Below are 27,007 nucleotides of genomic sequence, written 5' to 3'. Positions count from 1 at the left end.
ACTTCACTTGCTGGTAGTCAGGGAGGTTGATAAGAGAGTAAACATTTGAAAGTCTACAGAGACTTTTATCAGAAGAGGAAGCCATGTTAGATAGGAAGACTAGCATGAGAAAAGATTGCAGGTGAGACAGAATCTCATCTGGATTGAGGGGAGATATTAGGAAGTAGAGCAGACTGAAACAGTATCCACAATGTGGAAGGCCTTGAATGCCAGGTTAAACTGTCTTTACATTGACCCAGTCTTTTAATGTCTCAGAGCCTTGGAGTAAAATGTGACCTGCCTAAATTTCAAGTTTATTGTGAGGACTGATTAAGAGAAAAATGTGTAAGTGCTTCAAAACCTATAATAGGGTACTATAAAGATGTTGGTCCACAGCTTTACTCTTGTCTTGGATTTTTCTTACTTATCCAACTAGTCCATATTATGTATCTTCCACCAATGGCAAATTTACTTCTTCACCATCATTCTCTAAACACTTCATTTACTTCTGCCTTTCTGCCTTTGCTTATTCTTTTACTTCTCCCCAGTATAGTCTTACTGCTACTTTCCATCATACCCATCCTGTAAGACCAAGCTAAAAGTACCATTTACTTTATCATTTGTCCATTATTATGGACGTATTAAAGAAACAAGTTCAATACTTTCTACCTACTAAATTTTTATAGTAATATTCTTTTGTATTTTAGATCTATATCCATAATAAGATGATCAGCTCTCTAAGGGCAGAAGTCACTGTATTGGCTTGTTTTATGTCTCCCATATTACCTATCTGAAGGTCTTAACTAATAGCAATTATTAAAGAAGCCTAAAAAATGTTGAGGTTATCTGTAGCTTAGGTTTTCCCAAAAATAGGGAAATTTTAAATCACTGGAAATTTGAAGTAATTCCCTTCATTAGTAAGTGACTTTCCTAGTACTTAAGTATGTAGAAACATAATTCATATTTAAAATTATATATGAATCCATTGATTGAGCCCACCCATTTACAGTATCTGCTAGGACAGGGTATGTAAATTTATTTGGAGATGAGACAGAGGATTAGTAGCCAAAGATAGGAGGGAAAGCAGGAGAACAAGAGTGTCACAAAAACCTGTAATAGACAATGTTTCAGAGTTTGGAATGGTTCGATGTTTTGTATGCTGATGAAAGGTTTGGTAAGGTGAAGCTTACAAGTGTCTGTTGGATTTGCCAGCGTGGAGAGGGCTGTTGGTGACACTGAGCACATTCCTTAAGTGAACTAACAACTTAAGTGAGGTGGGGGCTGGCACACGTGGGCTCACTGCCATTAAAAGGCATGGCGCATTCAAATTCTCTGACCTTTTATGTGATGAAAATAAGAACCAAACGAAAGAAACTCTTTTCTCTCTAGAGTGAATTAGCTGGTGAGGAAGTGAGAATGTTAAATGTGGATGCTTCTTTTGAAAAGCTTCTTTGTGAAGTAGAATAAATTATAATCATACCTGGAAGAAAATGGAAATCAATGTAGAAAAGTTGTTTTTAGTGGAATATAGAAGAGGATTGTTTGATAAGAAAAGGGGAATTAAATATGATACAAATTCAGTAATTTGGGCGTTACTTCTTTTAGGTTTCTATATACTTATCTGTAATAGTATCTAGATAATTTTGCATAAAATGCTCAACTAAGTATCTGTGCTGTATGCTATGGTTGTACTTATCCCTGATGTAGTGGTTCTTTGTAAAAGGCACATTACAGTTGTTTTCAACATAATGAAAAGTGTCTTATCTCAAACTCTAATGTGCATACAGATCACCTGGGGATCTTGTTATAGTGCAGATTCTGAGTTAGGTCTGGAATGTGTTTAAAGATTATGCATTTCTGATAAGCTGCCAGTTGATACCAGTACCACTGGTCCATGAGTGTCATAAAGGTCAATTGAAATATAAAGTAAAAATTACTAACCCATCCAAAATTCTAACAGATTATACTTTTTTTATATTTTTAAAGCAAATTTTTGTCTTAATTTTATAGTGTGTAGCATGAATTTTAAGGCAGAAAAGAAAAGGCAACTAGCAGGTTCTTTACTGATATTTTCAGTTCTTACAACAACCCCATGAGGTATTATTTTCCCCTTTTTGGAATTGAGGTAACTGAGATTCAGAGCTGGTAAGTAGCGTGCTGTGGGTTAAAAGGTCAAGTTTGCTTAGCTGTCTGTCTAGTGTTTGTTTGTTTTAACCCCTGCATCATCTTAGTTTTCCTTTTGTTTTCACAAATGTGTTTTCATAGAATTGTTAAGATCAATTTTTTCCTCTTTGGTGGAAATAGCTCAATCTACTGTTACTATCTTTTATATTTAATTTTAGAATTCCATTTAACCTAGTCCTCCCAGGTGCATAAGAGTTACAAGTTTTGCTGAAGGACACTCCCATATTTCCATTGCAGACCTTTTCTGAAATACAGAATCATAAGAGAGGACTAGGCATGTGTTTTCAGGAACATAGCTTTTTGTGGTCTGTTGAACCCTAGACAGTTGGTAGAATCCAGTGGTAGGGTGGGGAGGTTGCCAGATTGTTTCAGAGATATAACATGTAAAAATGGGTTTTATCTCAGAAATACCATATAGGTTATCATAAATACATATTTTTACTTCTTACTGAAATTTAATATTGATATAAAAATATTCCTTCTAGAATGTGAAACACAGGAAGTATGCAAGGTGGAAGGCAACATATATCCATAATTGTTTAAAGAATGGAGAGACTCCTCAAGCAGGGCCTGTTGGAATTGAAGAAGATAATGGTATGTATTTATTTATTTAAGTAAAATGATTTAGTAGAATCATAATCGTTCAGAATATTATCTAAGGTTTTGGGAAGAAACTATACATTTTCATTTGTCCCGTCAGGTCCAAAATCCATGAAAATTGTGTAAAATAAATTTAGGGACACTGAGAGATTAAAGCCAAACTGCTCTAATATCTGTCTTTGTCAACAAAGATGGCCTGGCCATCTCCTACCTGTAATCAGATTTCATTCTTACATAGAACAGGTAATCCATTTATAATTTATAAAATATTTCCAAACCACAAGGAACACTATTATTTTTTACATATCTATTTGAGGTGAGTTTTTTTGGTCAGAGGAGTAGGTAGTGCATTCACATGGCTCAAAATTTATAGAGGATATAAAAATATGAAATGAATTTCTCATTTCTACCACATCCCTCATTGGCCAGATTCTACCAAAACCCAAATAAGTAAATACGATTTTTTTTTTTTGGTTTTTTGTGTCCCTTTACAGATGATTTTTTTTATGAATTTACAAATAAATAGGAATACACATCCTCCTTTTTTTTAATACAGTTGGTAATAATAGACACTTCTGCACCTGAGTTTTGTTTTGTTTTGACTTAATAAATGCATGAAAGTTTCACCATTACGTAATAAGTAGTTTTATAAAATTAAATCATGAAAAAATAAGGGTCTTATTTCACTTCACCTTTCAGTTAATGTGTAATTGAAAAAAAAGGAAAGACATTTTTTACTTGTTTTTATTGATTAGACATACAGGAAATTGACTGTTAGGAGAACAATCACTGTACCTTGAATTAAAATTCTAGGTGATCCTTGCATTTTGTTATACAGATTTTAGGCATCTATGAAAATGATCCTTGAATGCACGAGTTGGTGAACTTTTTCTTAAATGGTCAGTAAATATTTTAGGCTTCTAGGTCATAAGGTCTTTGTGGCAACATCTCAACTGCTCTTGTAGTGCAAAAGTGGCCACAGGCAATATGTAATCAAATGAGCAGGTCCCTGTTCCAATAAAACTTTACTTACAAAACAGGCAGCCAACCTATTGGCCAGAGTTGGCTGACACCAGCCTAGTCCATCTCCTTAGATGTTATTACACTGAATTCTATTAAAAGATTGCCTAATACTGAACCAGCTTTACATTGTGTAATAAACCTCACTTGGCTCTGTTTTGGGTTTTTTTATTGTTATATGGATGGATTCAGTTCACTGCTACTATATCATTACCAGCTTTACATTGAGTAATAAACCTCACTTGGCTCTGTTTTTTGTTTTTTGTTTTATTATACTGATGGATTCAGTTCACTGCTACTGTATCATTTAGGATTTTTGCATTGACATTCATATTCATAAGTAAGATTGGTCTACAGTTTTACTTTTTGGTGTCAATATTCTGCTTGTCATAAGTATAATCTGAAGATATCTAGTTTTTTTTATGCTTTGGAATCACTTTAGAATTTCCTTTCCTTTAAATGTTTTCTAGAATTTTTTTCATGAAACCAGCTGGTCCAGGTGCTGGGATGGCTTGTTGGCACTACTCTTCTATGTAAATTAATCCTCTTAAATTTTTTTTTTTAATTTTCTCAATGCCCAGTGAATGAATGTACATTGATGAAATGAATATTTTAGTTCTTGTAGGCCATTTTAGTGATTTCTGCATATATGTGCTGTCCTCGCAGTTTTTCAGGTGACAATTATATTGCAGTTCTGCATAGTGGTATATTTATAAGTACATGCTGTATATGTATCCATAACAAAATATAACAGCTATGTTGAGTATTTCCATATATCAATTTAGAACAAATGGGTAGCAAATAAGCACATGAAAAGATGCTGAAATCTTTAGTCATTAGGGAAAAACAAATTAAGACTATAGCGAGATACATCATACCTACTAGAATCTAGGGCTAAAATTGAACAAACTGATAGTCCCAAGTGCTGACGAGAATGCCAGGTAGCCGGAACTCTCATACATTACTCATTGGAAAAGAAAAGGAAAACGGTTTGGCAGTTTTGTATAAAATTAAAAATATACTTGACACAATATCTAGCAGCCCCACTTCTAGGTATTTTTTTACCCAAGAGAAATGCAAACATATGTCCATACAAAGGCCTGTTAACTGTTACCGCAGCTTTATTTGTAATTGCCAAAAACTAGAAATAATTCAGATGCCATAATCTGTTGATATTTGCAACAGTATGGTATGGACTAATTTCAGAAGCATTTTGCTAAGTGAAAGAAGCCAAACACAGAAGACTACATATACACTATATGATTGTATTTATATAACTTTCTAGAGAAGGCAGTGCTCTAGGGACACAAATCAGGTAAGTGAGTACCTGGGGTGAGGGAGGGATTTACTACAAAGGAACATGGGAAAGGTTTGGAGATTACCAGAAGTAGTGGTTATACATTATATAAGCTTTATGTCAAAACTGTATACCCAAGAGGTATGAATTTTACTGTATGTAAATTATACCTCAATAAACCTGCCTTTAAAAGAGCAAAGGAGATGGGAGGAGAGAACAAGTGGGGAAGACAAGAAAACCTTTTTGTTCTATTTATTTAGTATGCAGAGGACTACTTAGAATGTTATAATGCCATTGGGTGAAAAAGGTACACTGCAGTTTTGTATATGAATACTCTGTAAATTATTTTGCAGTTTATCTTCTAGAGATGCAAGCTTTCATACAGCATTTCAAGTTAACTTTTTGCTATCTATTCCTGAAGCACACTTCATATGTCCTTATCTAATGTTTTAACAGTCTTTTTCACATAGAATTCTTCTTACAGTCATTTTCTGTAATAAATAACCTTGCATTCATATAGTGCCTTAAAGCTTACAAATCATTTTCACTTATCTCATACCCATAGAAATCCCTTGGGAATAGCTTATGTTATTACTCTTGTACACAGGAGGAAGTTGAGGTTCCACATGGGTTAGGGCCTGCCTAAGGACATAGACTCACAAAGGAGAACTAGAACTTGAGTCCTGGCCCTCTTACTCTTGAGTCCTATGGGTGTTTGGTTTTTTTGTTTGTTTTTTTATACCCAGTGCCTGTGTTTTTTACATACTTCCTTTCCTACTTTAATACTGACCATTATCAGGAACGTTTTATGTCTGTCCTACTGTTAACAAGTGTCCACAAGAAAATACCCAAGATCCTCAGGCTACCAAGCAAGAGTCACCACAATGTGGCATCAACCTACTTTACCGGTTTTATTTTCTGTTCCTGTCTTGTATTTTCTTGAGTGGGTCAGGCTGCCATAACAAAACACCATGGACTGGGGTGGCATTTATTTTCTCAGGGGCCTAGAGGCTGGAAAGTCCAATATCAAAGTGGAGCAGGGTTCAGTTGCTGGTGAGTGCCCACTTCCTGGCTTTCAGACATCAGCCTTCTCTTTGTTCTCATATGACAGAGAGAGAAACAGATCTTTCCTTCTTTTCTAAGGCCACAGTTATATTAGAATAGGACTCCACTCTTATGACTCATTTAACCTTAGTTACCTTCTGAAGAGCCTATCTCCAAATATAGTCACATTGGTGATTAGGGCTTGAGCATATGAATTTGGGCCGGGGGGGGGGGGCACAGTTTATTTCATAGCACCTATATATTATAGTCATAGATGTTAAGAGCCAGAAAGTACCTTTGTCTCTTTAATTATAAAACCATTTCTGCCTCCTAAATTGCTCATCTTTTTTTACCTATCTGAACGCTGCATATCTGTGATGTTTTCTCCTTCATCTGAATTTCTGCAGAGCTATTTTATGTATGTATATAAAGTCTTATAAAATGTATAGCACTTAATAAAGTATCTTCATAATTTATGTTAATGTTTATTATTTATGGAGCACTTGGTATTATTGGGCATTGTGCTAAATATTTTACATGTATTAGCTAATCTAGTTCTCATAGCTTCTGAAGGTAGCTGGGCATCCCTGTTCAAGCTCTAATAACTAGTTAATGAAACTCAAGATTTGAACCCAAATCTTCTAATTCTAAAGTCTGTGCTTTTATTCTACATTTAAGCAGATGCATTTTTTTCCTTCAACCAGTTTGATATTTGATATTAATACATATGTCTTCCCCATTGAGTTTTATAAGAAAATTTCTCAGCCAGGAAACATAACTATTAATTTCACATTCTCTTGAGAACATAGTACCAATATTATGAGGAACATTTCTGTGCTTTAGACATGATGTAGAGCCCTAAATTTGGAATGAACTCCCACTTCCCAGGACATATCCTTGTTCTTACATTTTTAAAATGTAATTGTTTTTCATTCATTTTTAAAGAAACTTACTTTTTTAATGACATTTTGTCAGCGTTAGCTGGATACCGGGGATGAATAAAAGACATGATCCTTTACTTAGAAGAGCTTACATCCTCATGGGGTACAATAGTTTTAATAAGCAGTTATAATACATGGTAGTAAGAGATTGTGCCTGAGCTGAGTCTCAAAAAAGAAGTTGAATTAAGTCAGGTAAACAAAAAGGAAGGATGCCACAACTTTAAAAACAAAACAAAAACACTTCAAAAGCAGCAGGGAGGCAGATTGAGAACTGGCTAAGACTGTAAGATCAGTGTGTGGGGGGATGATTTTTGAGAGTGAATTGGAGAAAGATAATTCTGCAGATTGTGAGATGAATTCAGGGGCTATTAGTGACCTAAATTATAAATAACAAAAGCCTGGGTGAGATATCGACCATGGGGATAAAGAGAAGGAAATGTAATCAGTAGAACATAGAACACAGAACACTTTAATGAGGGAGGAAATGGAAGATGATCCCTAAGTTTCCAGCCTTTCAAAGAAATGACTAATACAAGATGAGCAGGTTTGGTGGGAAAAATTAAGAAAAGATACTGAGATGCTCATGTGATTACTACTTGCAGAACTCCCAACTGGCAATTAGATACTCTTCCAAAGATTGCAGGAGAAAATTCTGGGCTAAAAATAGAACTTTGGAGTTGTCAGCCTAAAAGCAAGAGATGAAGCCAAAGTAAAATGTTTCTTCACCCAGGGAGGATGGATAGTTTAAGAACTAAGGCCACAGATGGAACCTTTCTTCACATTTAGTAATTATATTAAATTGGAAACTGAAGCTGAACCACTTTTATTACCTGATTATATTTAAGGTACCTTTTACACACACATATTTGTAGTAAATGTAATCATGTTGTATTTATCATTACCTTCAAACATCTGATTTGAAAGATACTTTATTTCTTGTATATGGTTATACATATATTAAATATACCATGAAAATACATTTTTTGTTTTAAACATATTTTACTTTTCAGTAGCATTTCAGATGTGTCATTTTAGGTACATTGATATGCCTAATAAATAATCAGTGTTGTTTTTTTTTCCCCTAGATATTCTTTCAGTATCAGTGACTTCATTTTGATTATTATCATGATCTCTTTTGTTGTGAAATGGTGGTTTTAGGCTCTTTATAATACTAACTTAGTAGATGATTAGATATATGTAATTTTTGTTATGTTTTCCAAAAATTAGCTTAAGTAGAGCTTGTAATTTCTATTCATTATTTTTATTCAGTTTTTATAGAGCCTCTAGGTAGTAGAAAATTGGGAGTTAAAGAATACCAATAATCCTCTAAAATATAAAGGAGAATATTTTCACTGTATGCTTTTTCAAAATAACTTAAAATGTAACCTGGTAACTTAATCAAGTGTTAATGTCATAATATCTAACAATATCTGCTCAGAAGTGGTTTATGGCTCTAAGAAGATGTTCTCAAATCTGAATATGTAAGAGAAAAGTCTTCTTTAAAACCTTGATTTTTCTTTTCTCAGTATACCATTATATTCTCTTATGTTCTTAAATTAATAAAAGGTATTATGTTTAACAAAAGTCTAATTCTCTGTTATTCTGGAATTGAATTTCTAGTAAAACCATTAAAAAATAATAGATATTACACCTTAGAGTAAGAAAAAAGAGAAAGATACTTACTTCTGAAAATACTGCTATGTGGAATTAAGTCATATTTCAAAAAGTACATAAGGAAACCATATGATTAGTAAAAAAAAAAAAAAAAAAGTGTTCCAGGAAAAAAATAAGGCTCAACTGAAGGGAAAGAATTCTGTTAACATTCACACTCTAGGTTTCATGTCCATTTCAATTCAGTATCTGCAAATTGGTATTATTTTTAAGTGGTCGTAATTAACCAATTATATTCAGTAAAAACTAAAGAAGGTAATTTCTTATATTTCTACTAATTTAAAATTTTCCTCTTTTGGGAAACCCTAAGATACAGTTAACTTCAACATTTTTTAGTCTCAGTAAGTATTTGCTGCTAATTAAGACCTGTAGTTGGAGAACATAGGAGATATAAAGTAAGTCAATACATTGTTCATCTAAAATGTAATCTTAAAGTGCCCTAATCTAGTGTTAATGTCATAACTTTTAACAGTATCTTCTCAGAAATGGGATATGGCTCTACAAAAGGATATAATTTTACATATATACATTTTTTGAAGTATTTGAAAATGAATTGGAGTTACGCTCTTTTGCTTCTAAGTACTTCATTCGAGTTTGATACAATTGATTTAGTAATCTCCTTTGTGGCTTTTTGTCCCTCATCCAAGATACAGTCCAGGATCAACCACTGCATCTAACTTTCATGTCTCCTTAGTTCCTTTCATGTGGAATGGTTCTTCAGCCTTTCTAGGTGTTTCTTGGCCCAATGTTTTTGAAGAATACAGGCTAGTTATAGACTGTCCCTCAATTTGGGTTTGCCTGATGTTGCCTCATAATTAGATTACAGTTATGCATGTTTAGCAGAAATATGCCAGAATGAGATTGTGTCCCCTACCTTGCATTGGAAGTGTCTAATATTGGTGAAATATTGGTGATATTAACTGCTGCTCAGATAATGTGGTATCCTCTGAGTTATTACACTTTAAAATGATTTTCCTTTGTTATTAATAAGCTGTTTGTGTTAATAAGTTATTGTGGAATAAGTCCCTTTGAGACCATGTAAATACCCTATTTTTAATGGAACATTACCCCATTATCTTTAGCATCTACAGATACAAATTAAAGTTTACTGTTTGCTTAGTAGTGTAATTCAGTGACTCAGTGACTTTTGACACACACACCCTCTAAATAAAGAACATTTCCATTATCCCCCAAAATTACCTCATACTCTTTCCCAGCCCATTCCCACCTTGAGAAACAACTGATTTAGTTGTTTGTTTAACCAAAAATTAGTTTTGTCTGATTTAGAACATTATGTAAATGGAGTCCCACGATGTTGTTATGCACCTAGCTTCTTTCAGCACATCTGTGAGATTCATCTGTTTCTTGTGTCTTGTGTATCAGTAGTCCACTCTTTTTTACTGCTGAGTAGTATTTCATAGTATGGATACCATAATTTGTTTATCAGTTCATCTGCTAATGAACATTATGGCTGTTTCTAGTTTGAGGTTATGATGAATTAAGCTTCTTGACATTTAAATACATATGGTTTTTAGACATACTTCACATTATATGTGAACAGGTGGATGTGTTTCATTGCTGTGGGTCAATAGCTAGAATAGAATTGTTGGGTTATATATAAAACTCCCAAAGCATTTTCTAAAGTCCTTGTACCATTTACAGTTTCATCAGCCATTTATTAGAGTTTCTGTCTCTCTCTATCCTTGCTAGCCCTTAGTAATTGTCAATATTTTTAAATTTAGCCATTCTGATCCTTATATAGTGGTTCTTCATTTGTGGTTTAATTAGCCTTTTTTCCCCAATGGCTAAGCGATATTGAACTCTCTTATATGTGTTTACTGGCTTTTCATATATCTTTATTTGTGAAGTGTCTGTTTAAATCTTTTGCCCATTCTTTTTTGTTGGGGTAAATGATACATAACAAAGTTTACCATTTTAATCATTTAAATATACGGCTCAGTGCCATTAAGCAAATTTGTATTATTCAGCCTGTCACCACCATCTATCTCCAGAACATTTTTCGTCTTCTCAAATTGAAACTCTGTACCCATTAAACTGTAAGTCCCCTTTACCCTATCCATTCCTAGCCCCTGGTCACTGACCACTGTTCTGTTTTCTGTCTTTGTGAATTTGACTATTCTAGGTACCTCATATACATGGAATCCTACAGTATCTGTCCTTTTGTGACTGGCTTATTTCATTTATTGTAATGTCTTCAAGGTTCATCCATGTTACAGGATGTTTTAGAATTTCATTCCAAAGGCTGAATAGTATTCCATTGTATGTCCCTACACATTGTATTTCTTCATCCATTGATGAACATTTTGGTTGTTTCTACCTTTTGGTTGTTGTGAATACTACTGTGGACATTAATATACCTGCCCATTTTTCATGGGTTGTCTGTTGTTTTATTATTGAATTATTTATAAATTATGAATAGAAGTCCTTTGTCAGATACCTGTTTTACAAATATTTACTCCCGGTCTGTTGTTTCCCTACTTGTTTTCTTAACTGTCTTTTAATTACCAAAAATCATTAATCCTGGTGAAGTATAATTTATAATTTTAAAATTTTTAGGGCTACTTCTTATGTCCTATGAAATCTTTATCTACCTCTACCTTAAAAATTCTTTTATATTTTTAATCCTGAAGATTTATCATTTGAGCTGTTACTTTTAGGTTTGTGAAAGACCTTAAATCTTTTCATGCATATAGTGTGAGGTAGGCTAGATTCAGGATTATTTCCCCCATAAGGATAGCCTATTATTCCAGCACCATTTGCTATGCATTTTCCTTTCCTTGTTGAATTTCTTTGGTTCCTCTGTCAAAAATTCAATTAACCATGTAAGTGTGATTCTATTTCTGGATTCTGTTCAATTACATTGGTCTATTTTTCTGGTCTGTACCAACAGCACACTGCCTTCCACCTTTTTACAGTAAACCTTAGAGTCAGATGGCATAAGTTGTCCAACTCTTCTCTTCTTTCTCAAGATGTTCTTAGTTATTCTATGGCCTTTGAGTTTCACCATAAATTTGGAAGTAGGTTTTTCAGTTTCTATTAAAATAAAAAACAGCTGGCTGGAATTAGGATTGATATTACATTGAATTGATAGATAAATTTAGGGAGAATTGATACCTTAACAAAACTGAGTCTTTCATTACATGAATATGGTGTATCTTTGCATTTATTAAGCCTTCATTAATTTCTATCGGCAATATTTTGTATTTTTCAGAATAGAGATTTTGTGCCTCTTTTGTTAAATTTATTTCCGAGTATTTGGTTTTTTTCATTCCCTTGTTTACTTCTAATGTATGAAATACAATTGATTTTTGTATAATGATGTTATATTGCACAACCTTGCTAAATTTACCTATTCTGGTGGTTGCTTTATAGATTCCTTGGGAGTTTCTGTGTAGATAATCCTGTTATCTGCAAAGAGAGGCAGTTTTGCTTCTTTCTTTCCAATCTTTATATCTTTTCTTTTTCTTGTCTGTTGCACCCGCAATATTCCTTGAAATGAATTCTGTTGTGTCTGTTACTGGATTTAGCTACTTCAGCTTTTGTCTGCCTGGTATTTACATAATTTATCTATGTTCATCCTTTTACTATAAATATATCTGAGTCTTAAAGCATATAGGTGTTTTTTGGTTTGGGTTTTGTTCATTTGTTTGTTTAGTCTGTCAACATCAGCCTTCAAAATTGTGTTTGGTCCACTTAATGTAATTATTGCTGTAGCTAGATTTAAGTCTGTCGTTTTTATCATTTGTTTTCTGTTAGTCCCATCTGTTTTTGTCTCCTCTTAGTTTCTTTTCTCTGGTGAGTTTTTCCTCTTTCATTCATTATGACTACATTTGTCTCTATGGCCTTGAACATATTTATAGTGCCTGCTTTAATGTTATTTATTTATTTATTTTTCACTAATTAATTTTTTGCTAATATCTGGGTCATTTGGGGGTCTTCTTCTATAGACTCTCTTTTTCTAACTCGGGTCACATTTTCTTCCTCCCACCCCCCTTTATTTCTATTAATTTTTATTGTTGATAACGTCTTGTAGCTCCTCTGCATTTTCTCATCTTCCTCTGCAAGTTCTTGATTCTTGTTCTAGCAGGCAGTTAACATGCCTGAACTCAAACACTGCCTGTCCTTCTTTCAGCTTTAAGGCTCTTGCTCTCACTAGGACACTCCAGAATCTTCCCAGAGTGTGCATGCATAGTTCACGGTCATACAGTATTTAGTTGGGGTTTATACACACATTTCAAGGCTCACTTCTCCGCAGCTCTTTCTTTTGCATAGACTGTTGAGTGCCTGCGGGTGAAAAGCTACATGAAAGCAAACCTTACCTTGTGAGATTTCCTCTCCAAAGGGCCATCTTCACTCTAGTTTCTACCAGCTTTTAGTCACTTTCTAGTGCCTTTAAAAATTGGAGGGAGGGGCTCCTTCCCAGGATGTATAAATGTTATAGTTCTCTAATATAAGAGAGAATAATTTTAGTGTATATAAAGTATGAATACGTCTACAAGGTTACTTAGTAAAATGTGTATCTCAGAGTAGGTAGGATTTTTTTTTTGGTTGTTTAAAATTATCCACATTGAATATGTAATATGGTTATGATCAAACAAAAAAAGTTATTTAAAAATGTGATAGGAAATAAATTGACTTCAGAAATCTCTTGCTCTCGCTTACATTTTAAATTATGAAGATTCCCAAAAGTGGCTAATTGTCATTTTAAATAGACTATCAATATTTAATTTTCCCAGAGTAGCTTTCAGATTCGGCTAATAATATAGTATATTTTAAGTCTGTATTTCAGAACTTACCAACACAGAATCTCTACACTTGATCTTAGCCAAAAGACCGAGAAGCGATTCAACACAAAGTCTCTTACTACTACTTTCTGTGCAGGTAGCTCTGTGAAATTTCATTCCTTTGTTTTTGTTGATTAACCTACAACAAACACACAGGTAATCATTTAGTAGCTAGTGTGAACAATGAATACTGATTAAAAGGCAGCTGTCAGAAAAATAAAGTCTAGGGGCGCCTGAGTGGCTCAGTCGTTAAACGTCTGCCTTGGGCTCAGGTCATGATCCCAGCTCCTGGGATCGAGCCCCGCATCGGGCTCCCTGCTCAGCGGGAAGCCTGCCTCTCCCTCTCCCACTCCCCCTGCTTGTGTTCCCTCTCTCTCTGTCTCTCTCTGTCGAATAAATAAATAAAATCTTAAAAAAAAAGAAAAGGAAAAGAAAGTCTATGGATAGCATAAATGTGACATGTCTTGCCAAAAATACCCTGTTCATCTTAAGTTTAAAGACTGAGTTTAAAGAAAATTTATTTTTAAGAAAAACATACTATATGCAAAGATTTTAATAGAATTGTAAAGTATTAACTTGAAGTGACAGTCATATTGCCAGGCATAATTAAGTGATTTAAGAAAAGAAAACAATTAAAACTATTATTTTAAGAGCTAGAGCCTACTTATCAATTGCATTAAATAGAATTGCATCAGAAGGTCTGTTCGTCATGTCTGTATAGCAAAATAAGAATGTTTGGCATTTTTCTTCCAAATACCTAGTTTAACTTTACATGTAAATTATATAATAGATGTTGAAGAAAATGAAGATGCTGGAGCAACATCCCTGCCAGCTCAGCCATCTCAGCCATCATCTTCGACTTACGACCCAGGCAGCATGCCATCCAGCAGCTTCTCTGGCATACAGATTCCTCCCGGCGCGCACGCTCCAGCTAACACACCAGCGGAAGTGCCTCACAGCACAGGTAGGAAACTGAAGCTCAACAAGTTTTGAACTCTCCTTTCATAAATAAGGACTGCACTTTTTATTGTGTTTATGCCTGATCGTGATGGTCATGAAACATAATAAGATCTTTAAATTCTATTTGAACCTACAAAAAATGTTCAGTCCTTTTTGTTTAAGTTTTATTGTTGTTTGTCCTTTAGTTTTTTGAGAAGTGACCAAACATTTACATATGTTACTATTAACTTTATATTTTATTACTAAGAAGAGCTTCTGTGCTTTTCGTGTGTGGTACTGTTTTCTCTTTCTTCCCCTCCCTTTCTTTGCCCTTCACTGTCCAAGATTAGCACTGAGTTGTGCGCATCTATCATAGTATGTGCTGGTCAGCGTCCCACTGTGTCAGCAAGATTTGATTTTTCTTGCCTTATTTCCTTAGGACCCGACCTCTGCCCTCAACGTAGATATTATTGATGAAGGGAGCAGGCACTGAGGCAGAAAATCTCAATAGCAGTGGAATCACAACCAAAAAGAGGGGGTGTGGGTTATTTCTTTTAATATTATAAACAGTTGACTGAAGAAAAGAAAGGGAAGTGATAGCTACTGTCTTTGAATAAATCAGTACTGTATGTCTGTGTTTTCATGGAAAAGATCTAACAACACTAGTCTCTAGTAATGAGTCAGTGTCAGTAAATGAAAGATAATTTTTAAAATTGCAGACAGATACTCTTCCATTTACTTGTATTATTGACAAAGTGTCATCCTTACCTTGAGATAGAAGGGCATTTAAAGCCATAATTTACATGTTGAAGTTTTTCCAAAAATTGTTCTTAAAATATTTCTTTTATCTCAGCATAAATGTAATCTATGGTAGTAAACCATACAAACATTTCAAAATATTTAATTCATAGGATGAAAGTCATTCTTTGAGCCCTCATTTCTGCGGTTTCTGTTAAGTACCACACCATTACTTCACTGACTTTCAGATTTTCAGCCTCAGTTTACCCAAACCATTTTAGCTTATTTTGCATGAGTTGAATAACATTTAAAAGTTTTCTATTTGACTATTATAGCACCAATTATTATTAATTTCTTTCCTCCTATTTTAAAACTTTTAACTTTATATTATCTACAAATATTGCTGTTATTTTTGTCTTGAAGAATATTGATGAATGTGATTAACACTGATCTCTTTTGTGTCATCATTCTGTATATTTTACTCTGACTTTGCTTTGCTTTATGGTCTGTATGATGAGTTTAATAGACCAACTTGAGTTTGTTTTGTAAGTAAAATTTCGCAGAACACCGTTATAAATATTTTATTTTCTTACAGAAATATTCAGTATTTCCAGTGTAGGATAATATAAGCAATACCAGCTACTTAGATGTATTTGCCTTAGATAAATACTACTCTATTCTTTTGAATTTAAACACTAACCAGGAGCTCCTGACGCACTATTTTTATAGAAGGGCAAAGTGTGAATAAAATGTATTTTGAAGTCAAATAATATTGGTTATTAGTTCCTGCCCCTTGCTAAACCACAAACTCAGATGTTATTCAGCTTCTCAGTCTAGGTTTTGCCTCTTTCTAAAATGAAATTAATCATACTTCTCATAGTGATTTTAATTATTAAAGGAGAAAAAATTTGAAAATTCACTACTACTGTGCCTAATCACACAATCATTGTTCAGCAAATTAGCTTCCTTTTCCTTTTTTTTTTTTCTTTTTTTCTCTCTTCCTTCCTATCTCTGTGCCAAAGACAGGGTATTTAAGAGCAAGCTAATGAACACTTAAAATCATTTTGTGAATCAAGGGAAGTGTCACCTTTGGGGGTAGGATATTGACCTTAAAAAAAAGTTGCCTAAAGGGTACCATGTTAGACAGTTTATCTTAGGGCAGAATCCTGGTGCAGGCACCTATATACATATATTTTATATATAGTCACAGTGTGTATATAGAAGAGGGAAAGCTCACTTCTGGGAGGGCTGTATTCGATTGGACCATATGAAATTGCTGCTTTTATATAACATAAGTGATGAAATCTTAGTAGTTTCATATGTTCAAACTAATAGACCGTTATCTCCTGCTTAGAATATCTTTGATATACATAAACAGATATTGAGGAGGTAGTTTCTATTAGAAAGTTTTCTGGCATGAACAGTTCATCTTTCTCCAATTAACTCTGGCATGAGCCTTACTTTTTTTTCTTTTTTGTTCCTCAGAGTGAGCACATAAAACTAAAAACCTTGAAACTTTTTTAGGGTGAGGTCCTATCTTGTTGCTTTATATACACTCTTACAGACTTAGCATTTACAAAATTATCATAGCTATTTTATGAATTAATTCTTACAGCAACTATATTAACTATATTAGATATTGCTATCCCTAGTTTACACACTGTAAAGAAATTAAACAATTATCCCATGAAAATAAACATACAAACATATCTATTAGTGACAGAGTTTGAACCCACGTCTTTCTGATTTCATGTTTTTGCCACCTCCTTTCTGTGTCTCTTCCTCCAAGGAACTAAAACCCTGTTAAATCAAAATCTACTTTTCTCACAGTATTTTGCCCCATAAAATTGGTTTGCGATATTGGAATCTCCTCTTAGCTGGCAGATTTTTTTTCTATTATATTTAAAACAGTAAAACATTTTGGCTAATAGCAAATGAAATAACATTTTTAGTTTATAAGTATAGCAGATGTTTCCCCTCTTACTCACTTTAAGATTGATTTACTTTCCCTCATATAAAGATCCAGGATGTACTTTTATCAAAGGGAAATCCTCAAGATAGCTGAAAAGAATAGTATGTACTAATATACGGTTTTTAGTTCTTCCACCAAAAAGCACAGGGGTGCGAGGAGTGCAATGAGCGATTGTTTAAGCAAGCAGAGTGCCTCTGGGCTCTAACCACTGTGGACGGTCAGATGGAGGTGATAGAGCGGATGATTTGTCGTTTCTTTTGAAACACATGCTTTATACAGCCTATACGTATTGAGGACGAAGGTCTCAGTAATTAGATCAAATATTAGAATTATGTTACAATGAATGCTAGCCTTTTGATTATAAATGCGGCTCCTTATACGTAGATCAAAAACTTAGCTCTTTTATTGTTGTTCTTTTATGTATGAGAAGTACTGCATTTGAGTTTTCCTACACAGCTTTCAAAGTTGTTAATATTTTGTCCTGACCACTTCTATCAATGCTATTTTCCATGATTATACTGAGGTATAATTGGGTTACTCAACCTAATCCTCCTATTTTCTTAACTTTGCTTATAGTGTCCCTTGTATCTAGCATGTCTTTCTCCCTTTTTCTCTGCCTCTCCAAATGCTACTCCGCTAAGGGGTCTGTTTAACTATAATTCTGGATAATCTTCTCTAGTTTTCTAACCAACACCCATTTCTCCCTTTTCAGAATCCCCAGACTGTGTAGACAATAGAACAATTTAAATTCAGACCTTAATTAGAAATCTTGAAATGTTTAATTCTTGAATGTGTATTAATCCCACTTAATAGGCTACGTAACCATCTACTTAAAAGTTAGCCAGAACTTATTTGTTGACACTTCTTTTTTGTTAAATAATAGAAAGGAAGAAATTTCCAACATAGTTCTGCTTTCCCCCATGAATGTTTTTATGGTCACATCACTCCCAACATATTCCCAACATACTGCAGTCTTTGGGGTTGCAGTCCATTTGTGAATTGACATATGAGACCTTTCCAGATCCAGAAAGAAAAACAGATTTGGGCATCTCAAAAAAAAATAAATAAATAACATAAACTAAAAGCCACTTTTACTAATTTAACAAGTATTTATGAGCTTATGTTGGACCTATACACTAGGCCCCCGTGGAAACGTGTCATGACGGCTGCTGAAAGGACAGGCCTTGGCTCATGTGCATCAAGACAAATGGAAGCAGCATCTTCTTACTGCTGCTTGAGGTGTGTTGAGCACCCTCTGCTGTCAGTTCAAGCTTTAGTTGAATGACTGTAACCAGAAGTTCTTAATAAAATGCAGACTACCTATTTTTTTAATACCACTCAAATAAAATTTTACTACATAACTAAATTTTCTCCCTGTAAATTCTGTTTTGTTCTTGTTAATTAATATTGCCTACTTAATTAATCATATGAAGATGTACTAATAAGCATTTAAAAGTTAATAATACAAGATGCTGATCAGTAAAAATATTCCTTTTCCATAGAGAAACGGATTTGTTTGGAAAATTTTAATTTAGACAAAAACACAAATTACCTAGCAAGGAATGGCTTGATACCTAGATTGATCTGTGAGTGGGTTGTAGATTTACCTTTTTTTTTTTAACGTTATATGAAAAATTTATAATCATCTACCTATGCTTTAGGTACAGCTGCTTCAGAGCACTAGGCTTGACTAGGTAGTCTCTGAAGATCCCTCTCAAATCTTGCATTCCTTTTTTTTTTTGATGTAATTATGTGTCTTTAAAAGCAAGTTTTGTGGGGACATTTATGTTGGATGGTGATACTTTAATATATTTGGTTAGCACTTACCAAAATCAAGCAAAAGATAGTCATTGAATTGGTCAGTTTAAAACTTGTATGCCCCTGACTTTGCAGGTACACTTCTTTAAATTTTTTTCCCATAAATGAATTCATATATATGTGTGTGTATATGTACACAATGTGTAAGATTATTCACTGTAGTATTATCTATAGTAGCAAAAGATTGGAAACAACCTAAATGCCCATCAGTAAAGGACTGCTTTGTAAATTGTGGTTCATACCTGGAATGGAACACTGTGTGGCCATGTCAAATAACAAGGTAGATATATATATATATATAGAATTATTGCTAAAACATACTAAGTAAAAAATGCATGAAATAGTATGGTATGCAGACATAACGACCATCTGCATTAGACATGTGTGTATGTAAACACTCAGAATGTATTTCCTGCATATTTTCTATACCAGCCTCCAGCATCAAATAAGTATGTCAGATTACAATTCATTAAGATTTCAAAAAAGTAATTAAGAAATGGAATTCCTTCATGATCCTTTAAATATTTTCCTAGTATATAATTAAGAGGTATAACTTTTACACCCATTTGTGGTTTTCTGATGCAGGTGTAGCGAGTAATACTATCGAACCCACTCCACAGACTATTCCAGCTATTGATCCTGCACTTTTCAGTACGGTCTCCCAGGGTAAGTCAGTTGACTGTTTTTTGAGATATATTGTATCTCTTGTTTTGGGTGTTGTTTTCTAATTGTAACTTATTGGAATGTTTACACATTTCTTTGAATGTCTGTATTCACTGGATTCTCCAGAACCAAGATTCTTTCATATTATTAAAAATATCTAAATTTGAAGGCATTCCCCCCCTTTTTTATAGTTCCTTTTTTTGGTATACAGTGGATATAGTGGCAGAAATAGCCAAAGCTATCACGAAAGCTGATACTAGATTACTTTAGTTCAAAAGTTACCATGTCTTATGATTATGATCTTCCTTATCTATACTAAATTATTAGATTATCCAAAAAGAGGAACTGACCATAGTTGAAAACAAAAACAAAAAGGAACCTGTAATAAATTGGCAAGTTACCCAAGAACATAGTGGAAAATATTTATCTGTTAGTAGACAGACCAGATAACCTGCCCAATGAATACTATATTCCTCTGTTAAACTTGGTGTCCAGACTCTCCTCTGGAGTCCCACCCAATTTTAAAAGCCCCACCTAAAATCTGATGTGAAAATACCTGAAATAGATAGATCAGTGAAACAGAATAGGGACTCTGGAAATTAGACCACACGTTATAGGAATTAAATTAATGATGAATGTGGCATTTGATCAGTGTGGCAAGAATATATATTCAAAAGTGGTGTTCGAACAATTGGGTTATTCGGGGAGCACCTGGGTGGCTCAGTCAGTTAAGTGTCTGACTTCAGCTGGGGCTGTGATCTTGAGGTCCTGGGATGGAGCCCCGCATTGGGCTCCCTGCTCAGTGGGGAATCTGCTTCTCCCTGTACCTCTCTCCCCACTCGTTCTTTCTCTCTTTCTCTCTCAAATAGGATCTCAAAAAAAAAAAAAAAAGAACAATTGGTTATGAGAAAAAAATATATATTAGATACTGTCTCTCAATACTTGTATGTGATTTAGTTGTGTCTTAACAGGTTTGACAAATGAAAGATGAAAAATTCATGCCACAGAAGACTCCTTCTTCCCCATTACATTGTTAGAATGCAACTAATAGACCAGGAAGAAATTGAAATTTAAAAATAAAGAAGTAATGTCCAGAGCATATATAAAGAGCTCCTACAAATGAATAAATGAAACTTAATTCGATAGAAAAAAAACAGGCAGAGAATATGATAGGGAATGCAGATACTCAGTGAACACATGAAAGCTTTCCCAGCCATATTCATAATCAGGGAAATTGAGAATTAGAATGAGTTTGGTTTGGTTTATGTCAATAGATAAAAAAATATTTTAAAGGATCAATAATCTGTAGTGTCATTGAAGACCTAAGAAATGACTCTCACATGCTGTTGGTGGGAAATGTACATTAGTAAAGTTTTTGCAGCAGCACTATGTCACTATCAGAATTGCAAATGTAATTTTTTTGAACCTGCTATATTCTACTATCTTGAAAAAATACTCAGACGTGGGCACAAAATTTACAAGGATATTTTATTTCAACATCATTGCAATAGTAGAAAATAATCTTTTAAGTGCTAATTAATGGGATATTATGGTTCATTTGTCATAAGGAATACTGAGCAGATATTAAATATATATATATGGTAACTTTGATGTGAAAAGATCTCCTAAGCATATTAAGTAAAAAAAAAAAAAAAAAAAACAGGTTGCAGAACATTATATATAGTATGACCCTATTTAGGAAAAAAATATTAAAACTATCTTCCTGCATGTATGTATGTGTTTAAGAACATAGAAAAATTCTAGATAATACTCAGACCAAAACTAGTAGTTTCGTAACCATCACTGTCTTCACCACCACCTCTAATAAATACTCGCTGAGCCCCTTTCCTGCTACATTTTTCTCTTTAGTGCTTAGTACTTATCACCTTTAATACACATAGTGTATGTGCGTTAGTATTAATATATTAAACATTTCTGTAGTGAATTTGTGGCTGACTGTGGAAAGGCTGACAATGGAACTGGAAAGGTGGTAGGTAGTTGAAGCAGAACATTTCCTTTTTTAACTTACATATCTCTATCTAGTATTAGAGTGTGAATAACCGCTTACCCCATGAATTTTTTTGAGAATTAAATGGAATATCTGAAACGAATTTATTAGCACAGTGCCTGACCTAATCAAATTCTACCTCTAATCATTCTAGTGCTGCCATTTCTAAGAAACATATCTTGGCAATGCCTGGATGTAAGGGTTCAGTCCTGAGCTTTATCTTTACTCCCAGGACTTACTGCGTATCACGTGGTTCCCCTGTGATTCTGCCCATGCTTTCCATTCAAGTCAGAGGATAATAGAGTACATTAGGATCAGATTATCCAAGGCCCCTGACATGAATTTCTAAAATTACCTAGCTAAGTAAGAAAGAGTCTCTAAAGACCCATTTTGGTAATCTTTACAATTAAGTATTCTATGGTCTATCATAACATTAGATAAATTAGCCTTAGAAACGGATGCTTATGTCAACTGAGTGTGCAGGGATTTCTCTTCACACCAAAAATGTTATCTTTGATCCAGTGCTGACCCAGGCTCTTCCCACTGTGATAGGGAACTTGAGTAATAGCTCTAGCTGTCTTCTGCCTTCTTGTTCTGCCCCGTGGAGGAGAAAAGCAGCCCCGTGATGAGGACGGTCTTCTCTGAAGCCATCGGCAACATATTTATAAACATAGAGTTCAGAAAAGAGATACTCTGTTAGACAACCTCTTCACTCCTTCAGAGACCTTTTACATCCACAGTGTGCTCTCTCTCTGGTCTGATTATGGCCTCTAGTAAATTTTAATAATAGAAAAAATAGCTTTTTTTTGGGTGCTCTAAGCAGTATTTACTATTTTGTATATAACATCAGATACTGAAATTGAACAGTTGTTCTCTTCTCCTTTTATATATTTTCCACTTTATCAAGTTTTCAAATGCTAAGTTAAAAGAATCATAATTAGGCAGATTTTCTTTTTATTTAATTTAAAATTTTAATCACATTTTATTATTAATGACTTTTAGATGATATTTGTTAAATGAAGGGAAGCCTGAAGTGTTATAAAATAGCAAAAGTAACTATTTGACATGGCTTTTTAAGTTCTTTCTATTTTTAATTAATAAGTCTTGCATCTCTATTTAAGCCTATAAGTTACATTTTGTATCTGAGTCTGTAAGTTGGTTATTATCTAGTTATATTTTATATGATAGTTACATAATTTCATACATGTTTATAAGCTATATATATTACATACATGTAATGATATTTTTCTATTAAAATATTTTCATTCACATTTTCTGAATATTGAAATTGTTATTTCATGAAAAGTGCAATATTTGTGTTTTAAAATAGTTTTATCATTGGTGGATAAGTTTAGTTTATAAAAACTAAAATAGTAATGGAGTTCTTACCACTACATACATCTCATTAATAAATAAGTGATATATCAGCAAAACACTGCTAAGGCTAATGCTGTAAAAATAAGATTAGTTCTGATCATTGGGGCTTTCTTCCAGCAGGTCCGATAAATTCTGAATGGTTTCCCTACATACTTAAAGATTGCCCTGAGATAAGAGGACAGGCTATTCAAGCACAAAATGAGTAGTGGGGTAAACTCAATTTTCAAAGGCGTCTCCCTCACCTAGATAGGATGTATAGCTTTAGATGACTAGAACCTCTTAATATATTTGGAAAAACCATTGAAGAACCTAAAGTGTCCTGACTAAATTGTCAACAGAACAACTGCAGGATAATTGTTTTTTAGGTTTAATGGGTAAAAAATGCCAAGGCACGAAAATACTAAAAGATTTGTGGAAAAATGTTTATACATATATATATATATAAAATACAAATAATATAAAAATAATAAACATAAATGTAAATAAATATAATAAAAATATAAATAAATATAAATATATATGTATAATTGTATTTTACTAGTGTATTGATTTGTATTTCTTCCTTTTTAAGCAAGACTGAAATTCAAGAAAATTGAAACAAGATCTGTCCAAATTGGAATATATAATCTCTCACTCACAACAGTAAAGACCAACCACTGATCTTTAATAATCAAAAAATTTTTGAAGACTTTATATGTCACACACTGGGCTAATTACTACATGTAGATCTATGTGTATTATCTTAAAATCTGAAATTTCATTAATGTTTAATTCTGTATGAACTTTATTTTAAAATGTAGGAAATAATGTACACACAGCATTTTTATATTCATTCATTAAAGTTATTCAGTACTTACGGGTGCCTGGCTTTGGCCTAGAAACTTTAGGATACATTGTTTCAGAACTCTTGAAAATTTTAGAAAATAATGATTTGGATCAGAACTTAGTATCTGGATACCTGGAGTCATTACCTACTTTGTAATATCAAAGTTTTCATTATATGCCATGTATGTGTGTGTGTGTGTGTGTGTGTGTGTGTGTATGTATACATACATATAGCAAAATTAAAAGCAACTAAATAAAGATAGTCTGTTTATAAGTACATGCTTATAAACAGAATAGAAATATATTAACTTCATTTATAAACAGAATTTGAAATATATTATTTGTTTGTTATATTCTGTGCCCCAGCCTTCTTTCTGATCTGTTCTTAATATCCTTATAAAGAATTCTAAAGAAAATGAGGCACAAAGTCAGTTTTTAATTTCATCTTTAGAAATACATATTCAAACCTTAGATTGATTGAAGTTTTTTTGTTTGTTTTCTTAAAGATTTTTTTTATTTATTTGGAACAGAGAGAGACACAGCGAGAGAGGGAACACAAGCAGGGGGAGTGGGAGAGGGAGAAGCAGGCTTCCCGCCAAGCAGGGAGCCCGATGCGGGGCTCGATCCCAGGACCCTTGGGATCATGACCTGAGCCAAAGGCAGATGCTTAATGACTGAGCCACCCAGGCGCCCCAAGTGAAGTTGTTTTTTTGGTTTTACCCAGATTATTTAGTCGGGTTCTACCCTTATTAATCATATGTGTAACTGGAAAACTTGGTGAGAATAAATTTTGGACATAATTTGTAAAGGTTGTTTATATGTTTAGTTTTATAATTTAATGATAATTAAGCTAGAGGTTTTTATATGGATGGCACAAAAACAAAGTATTTACATGCTAAAAAAGTTAAATGACTTATGTAATTTTTTAAATAATTTTATTTATTTTTTTCATTGAGAATTATATTTATATTCTAGCTCAAGTGAGGGTTGAATGGTTTAGTCTGTGTGTATTGTTCCATGAAAAGAGAGGCTCAGCAATTCTAGTATAAAAACCAAAGCTACTATTCTTTTTTTACACAGAATATAATTTTTTTGCAGTTAATTTATCAAAATATATAGGCTTCTAGTTTATTACTTCTGGAAGAAAAATCTTTTCATATAAGTTATTAGTATTGGCATGTGTATGGTTTATGTTAGTAAGAAAAAAAGTGAAAAGCATGAAAATACTTAGTTAAATATTTACACCTGGGGTTGAAAAACCTTCATGTTTTTATATAACCTACAATCTTAAATGTAAGCATTTACCTAACCTAATAGAATACTTTTTAGATTCCTACAGATATCTTAATCACTCTGTGTTTCTTCTAGGGGATATCCGTCTAACACCCGAGGACTTTGCTAGAGCCCAGAAATACTGCAAATATGCCGGCAGTGCTTTGCAATATGAAGATGTCAGCACTGCTGTGCAGAATCTACAGAAGGCCCTCAAGTTACTAACTACAGGCAGAGAATGAAGCCTTTGTACAGTAGATCCATGCATTTTTGGCTTAAAGAACTAACAGTCCATTACTCTATCTTCAGCCTATCAGGAGCACAGTTTTAAGGAAGACTTCAGTTGCATTGACTATAACAATGAAATCTGTGTCTGTGTATCAGATTCCTGTTGAAGCATTCAGCAGCAGCCTCAGCCAGTTTTCATTGTCCATTTAGTGGATCCAGTAATCTCCGGGTATACAGGGCTGATGTGAGCAAAATCCTAAAAATGCCCATTGAATCCTGCTTCAGGAAACGAAAACACACTTCTATAAAATGTATTGGGGTTCGCATTGTATCTTAATATACATAAATTAGGGATTTTTTTTTAATCATAATTTGGACACACAGACTGTATTATTTTGCTATAAAATTCTAAATTTAACTTTTAATAAAAATTGCCAGAATATGCTAGATTAGAGATCATGTTTTTGTTTTCCTCTGGATTTATAAAACAAATATGAACATCCTAAACTGTTCGATAAATCCGAAAGGGATTATGTTCTAAATTAAATTTATGTTCATGTTTAATATCACTACATTAAAAGTTAAAATCTTTATGGAAGAAAATACAAGGTAAAGAGGTGGAATCACTCTTAGATTTAAGAATAATGTTGGTCTCCCAACTGCTTTTCCTTCTCCATTGAAGCTTAAAGTGAATTGGTATTTATTCATAGGCAGTTTGACTGCATGTACTAGGGAATGAAAAAAAGACATTTGTAGTAATGCCTGGAAATTTGGTGCTTAAAGTTAAGGTTCTCCTCTGCTGCTATGGAATGGATTCCATACAGTGTATAGCTAGGAGCGATGCAGAAGATGGTAAGAATTTAGACTCTCAGTTGTTAAGTTTATAAGTTTTGTGGGAAATTATGGACTTACTGTGTGTCACCTGCATTTGTGCTGTGTAAAAAATAAATACAAGGATTCTTTTAACTTGTTCAGCTTATTACAGAGCCAGATGTGTTTTAATTTGCATGCTAGAGTTTGTCATTATTGAAGTCATTATGTTTATATAGGAATATGGATATTTCTATAGTAAAAAAACAGTTTTTAAAAGGAAAGAGGTAAATTTGCCAAATTTACCTGAAATTTATCTGGTCCATTTCATTCATCCCATTGAGATTGGAGTCATTTAACATAGGGGTCCACAAACTATGTATAGTCAGTGGGCAGACCACCTGTTGTGTAAATAAAGTTTTATTGAAAAAAACCCATACCCATCATTTATGTTTAATCTGTGTTTGCTTTCCCTGACTGCAGAATTAGATGGCCTGCAAGTCTAAAATATTTACTATTTGGCCCTGTAAGAAGAAGTTTGCTGACCCCTGTTCTAACAGTCTCTTTGAAAGAAAATGAATCATTAACTCATAATCACTTGTCTTTTAATTTTTCTTTGCCTAAGTGTAATGCTATTGCATAGGGTTTGATAGAATGAACATTCAGACAGAATAAACTATTCTAAGGCATTGAAAATACAAGCCCCACAAACCATGCCTCCTGAAAAATGTGTTCATATCTTTCACAACTAAATTCTTATAACATCTGTAGAGTTCAACATTTGCATCTAAAACTCTGGTGCTCTGATGCATTCCT

General features: G+C 33.5%; 1 protein-coding gene across 2 annotated transcripts in view; it reads left to right on the top strand.

Annotated features, from left to right (window-relative positions):
• VTA1 (vesicle trafficking 1) overlaps positions 1 to 25,824 on the top strand; it is a 63,050-nt gene extending 37,226 nt beyond the window's left edge. For both annotated transcript variants that reach the window (XM_032407776.1, XM_032407777.1), the window contains 4 exons: positions 2,649 to 2,757; positions 14,332 to 14,505; positions 19,594 to 19,674; positions 25,250 to 25,824. In XM_032407776.1, coding sequence (XP_032263667.1) covers positions 2,649 to 2,757; positions 14,332 to 14,505; positions 19,594 to 19,674; positions 25,250 to 25,395 — 510 coding nt within the window. In that variant the 3' untranslated portion in view covers positions 25,396 to 25,824. The remainder of the gene's footprint in view (positions 1 to 2,648; positions 2,758 to 14,331; positions 14,506 to 19,593; positions 19,675 to 25,249) is intronic.
• The last annotated feature ends 1,183 nt before the right edge of the window (positions 25,825 to 27,007 follow it).

Source organism: Phoca vitulina, unplaced genomic scaffold (genome assembly GCF_004348235.1).
Source record: "Phoca vitulina isolate PV1807 unplaced genomic scaffold, GSC_HSeal_1.0 scaffold9, whole genome shotgun sequence".
Taxonomy (NCBI): domain Eukaryota; kingdom Metazoa; phylum Chordata; class Mammalia; order Carnivora; family Phocidae; genus Phoca; species Phoca vitulina.
This window is presented reverse-complemented; position numbering and strand designations above follow the sequence as displayed.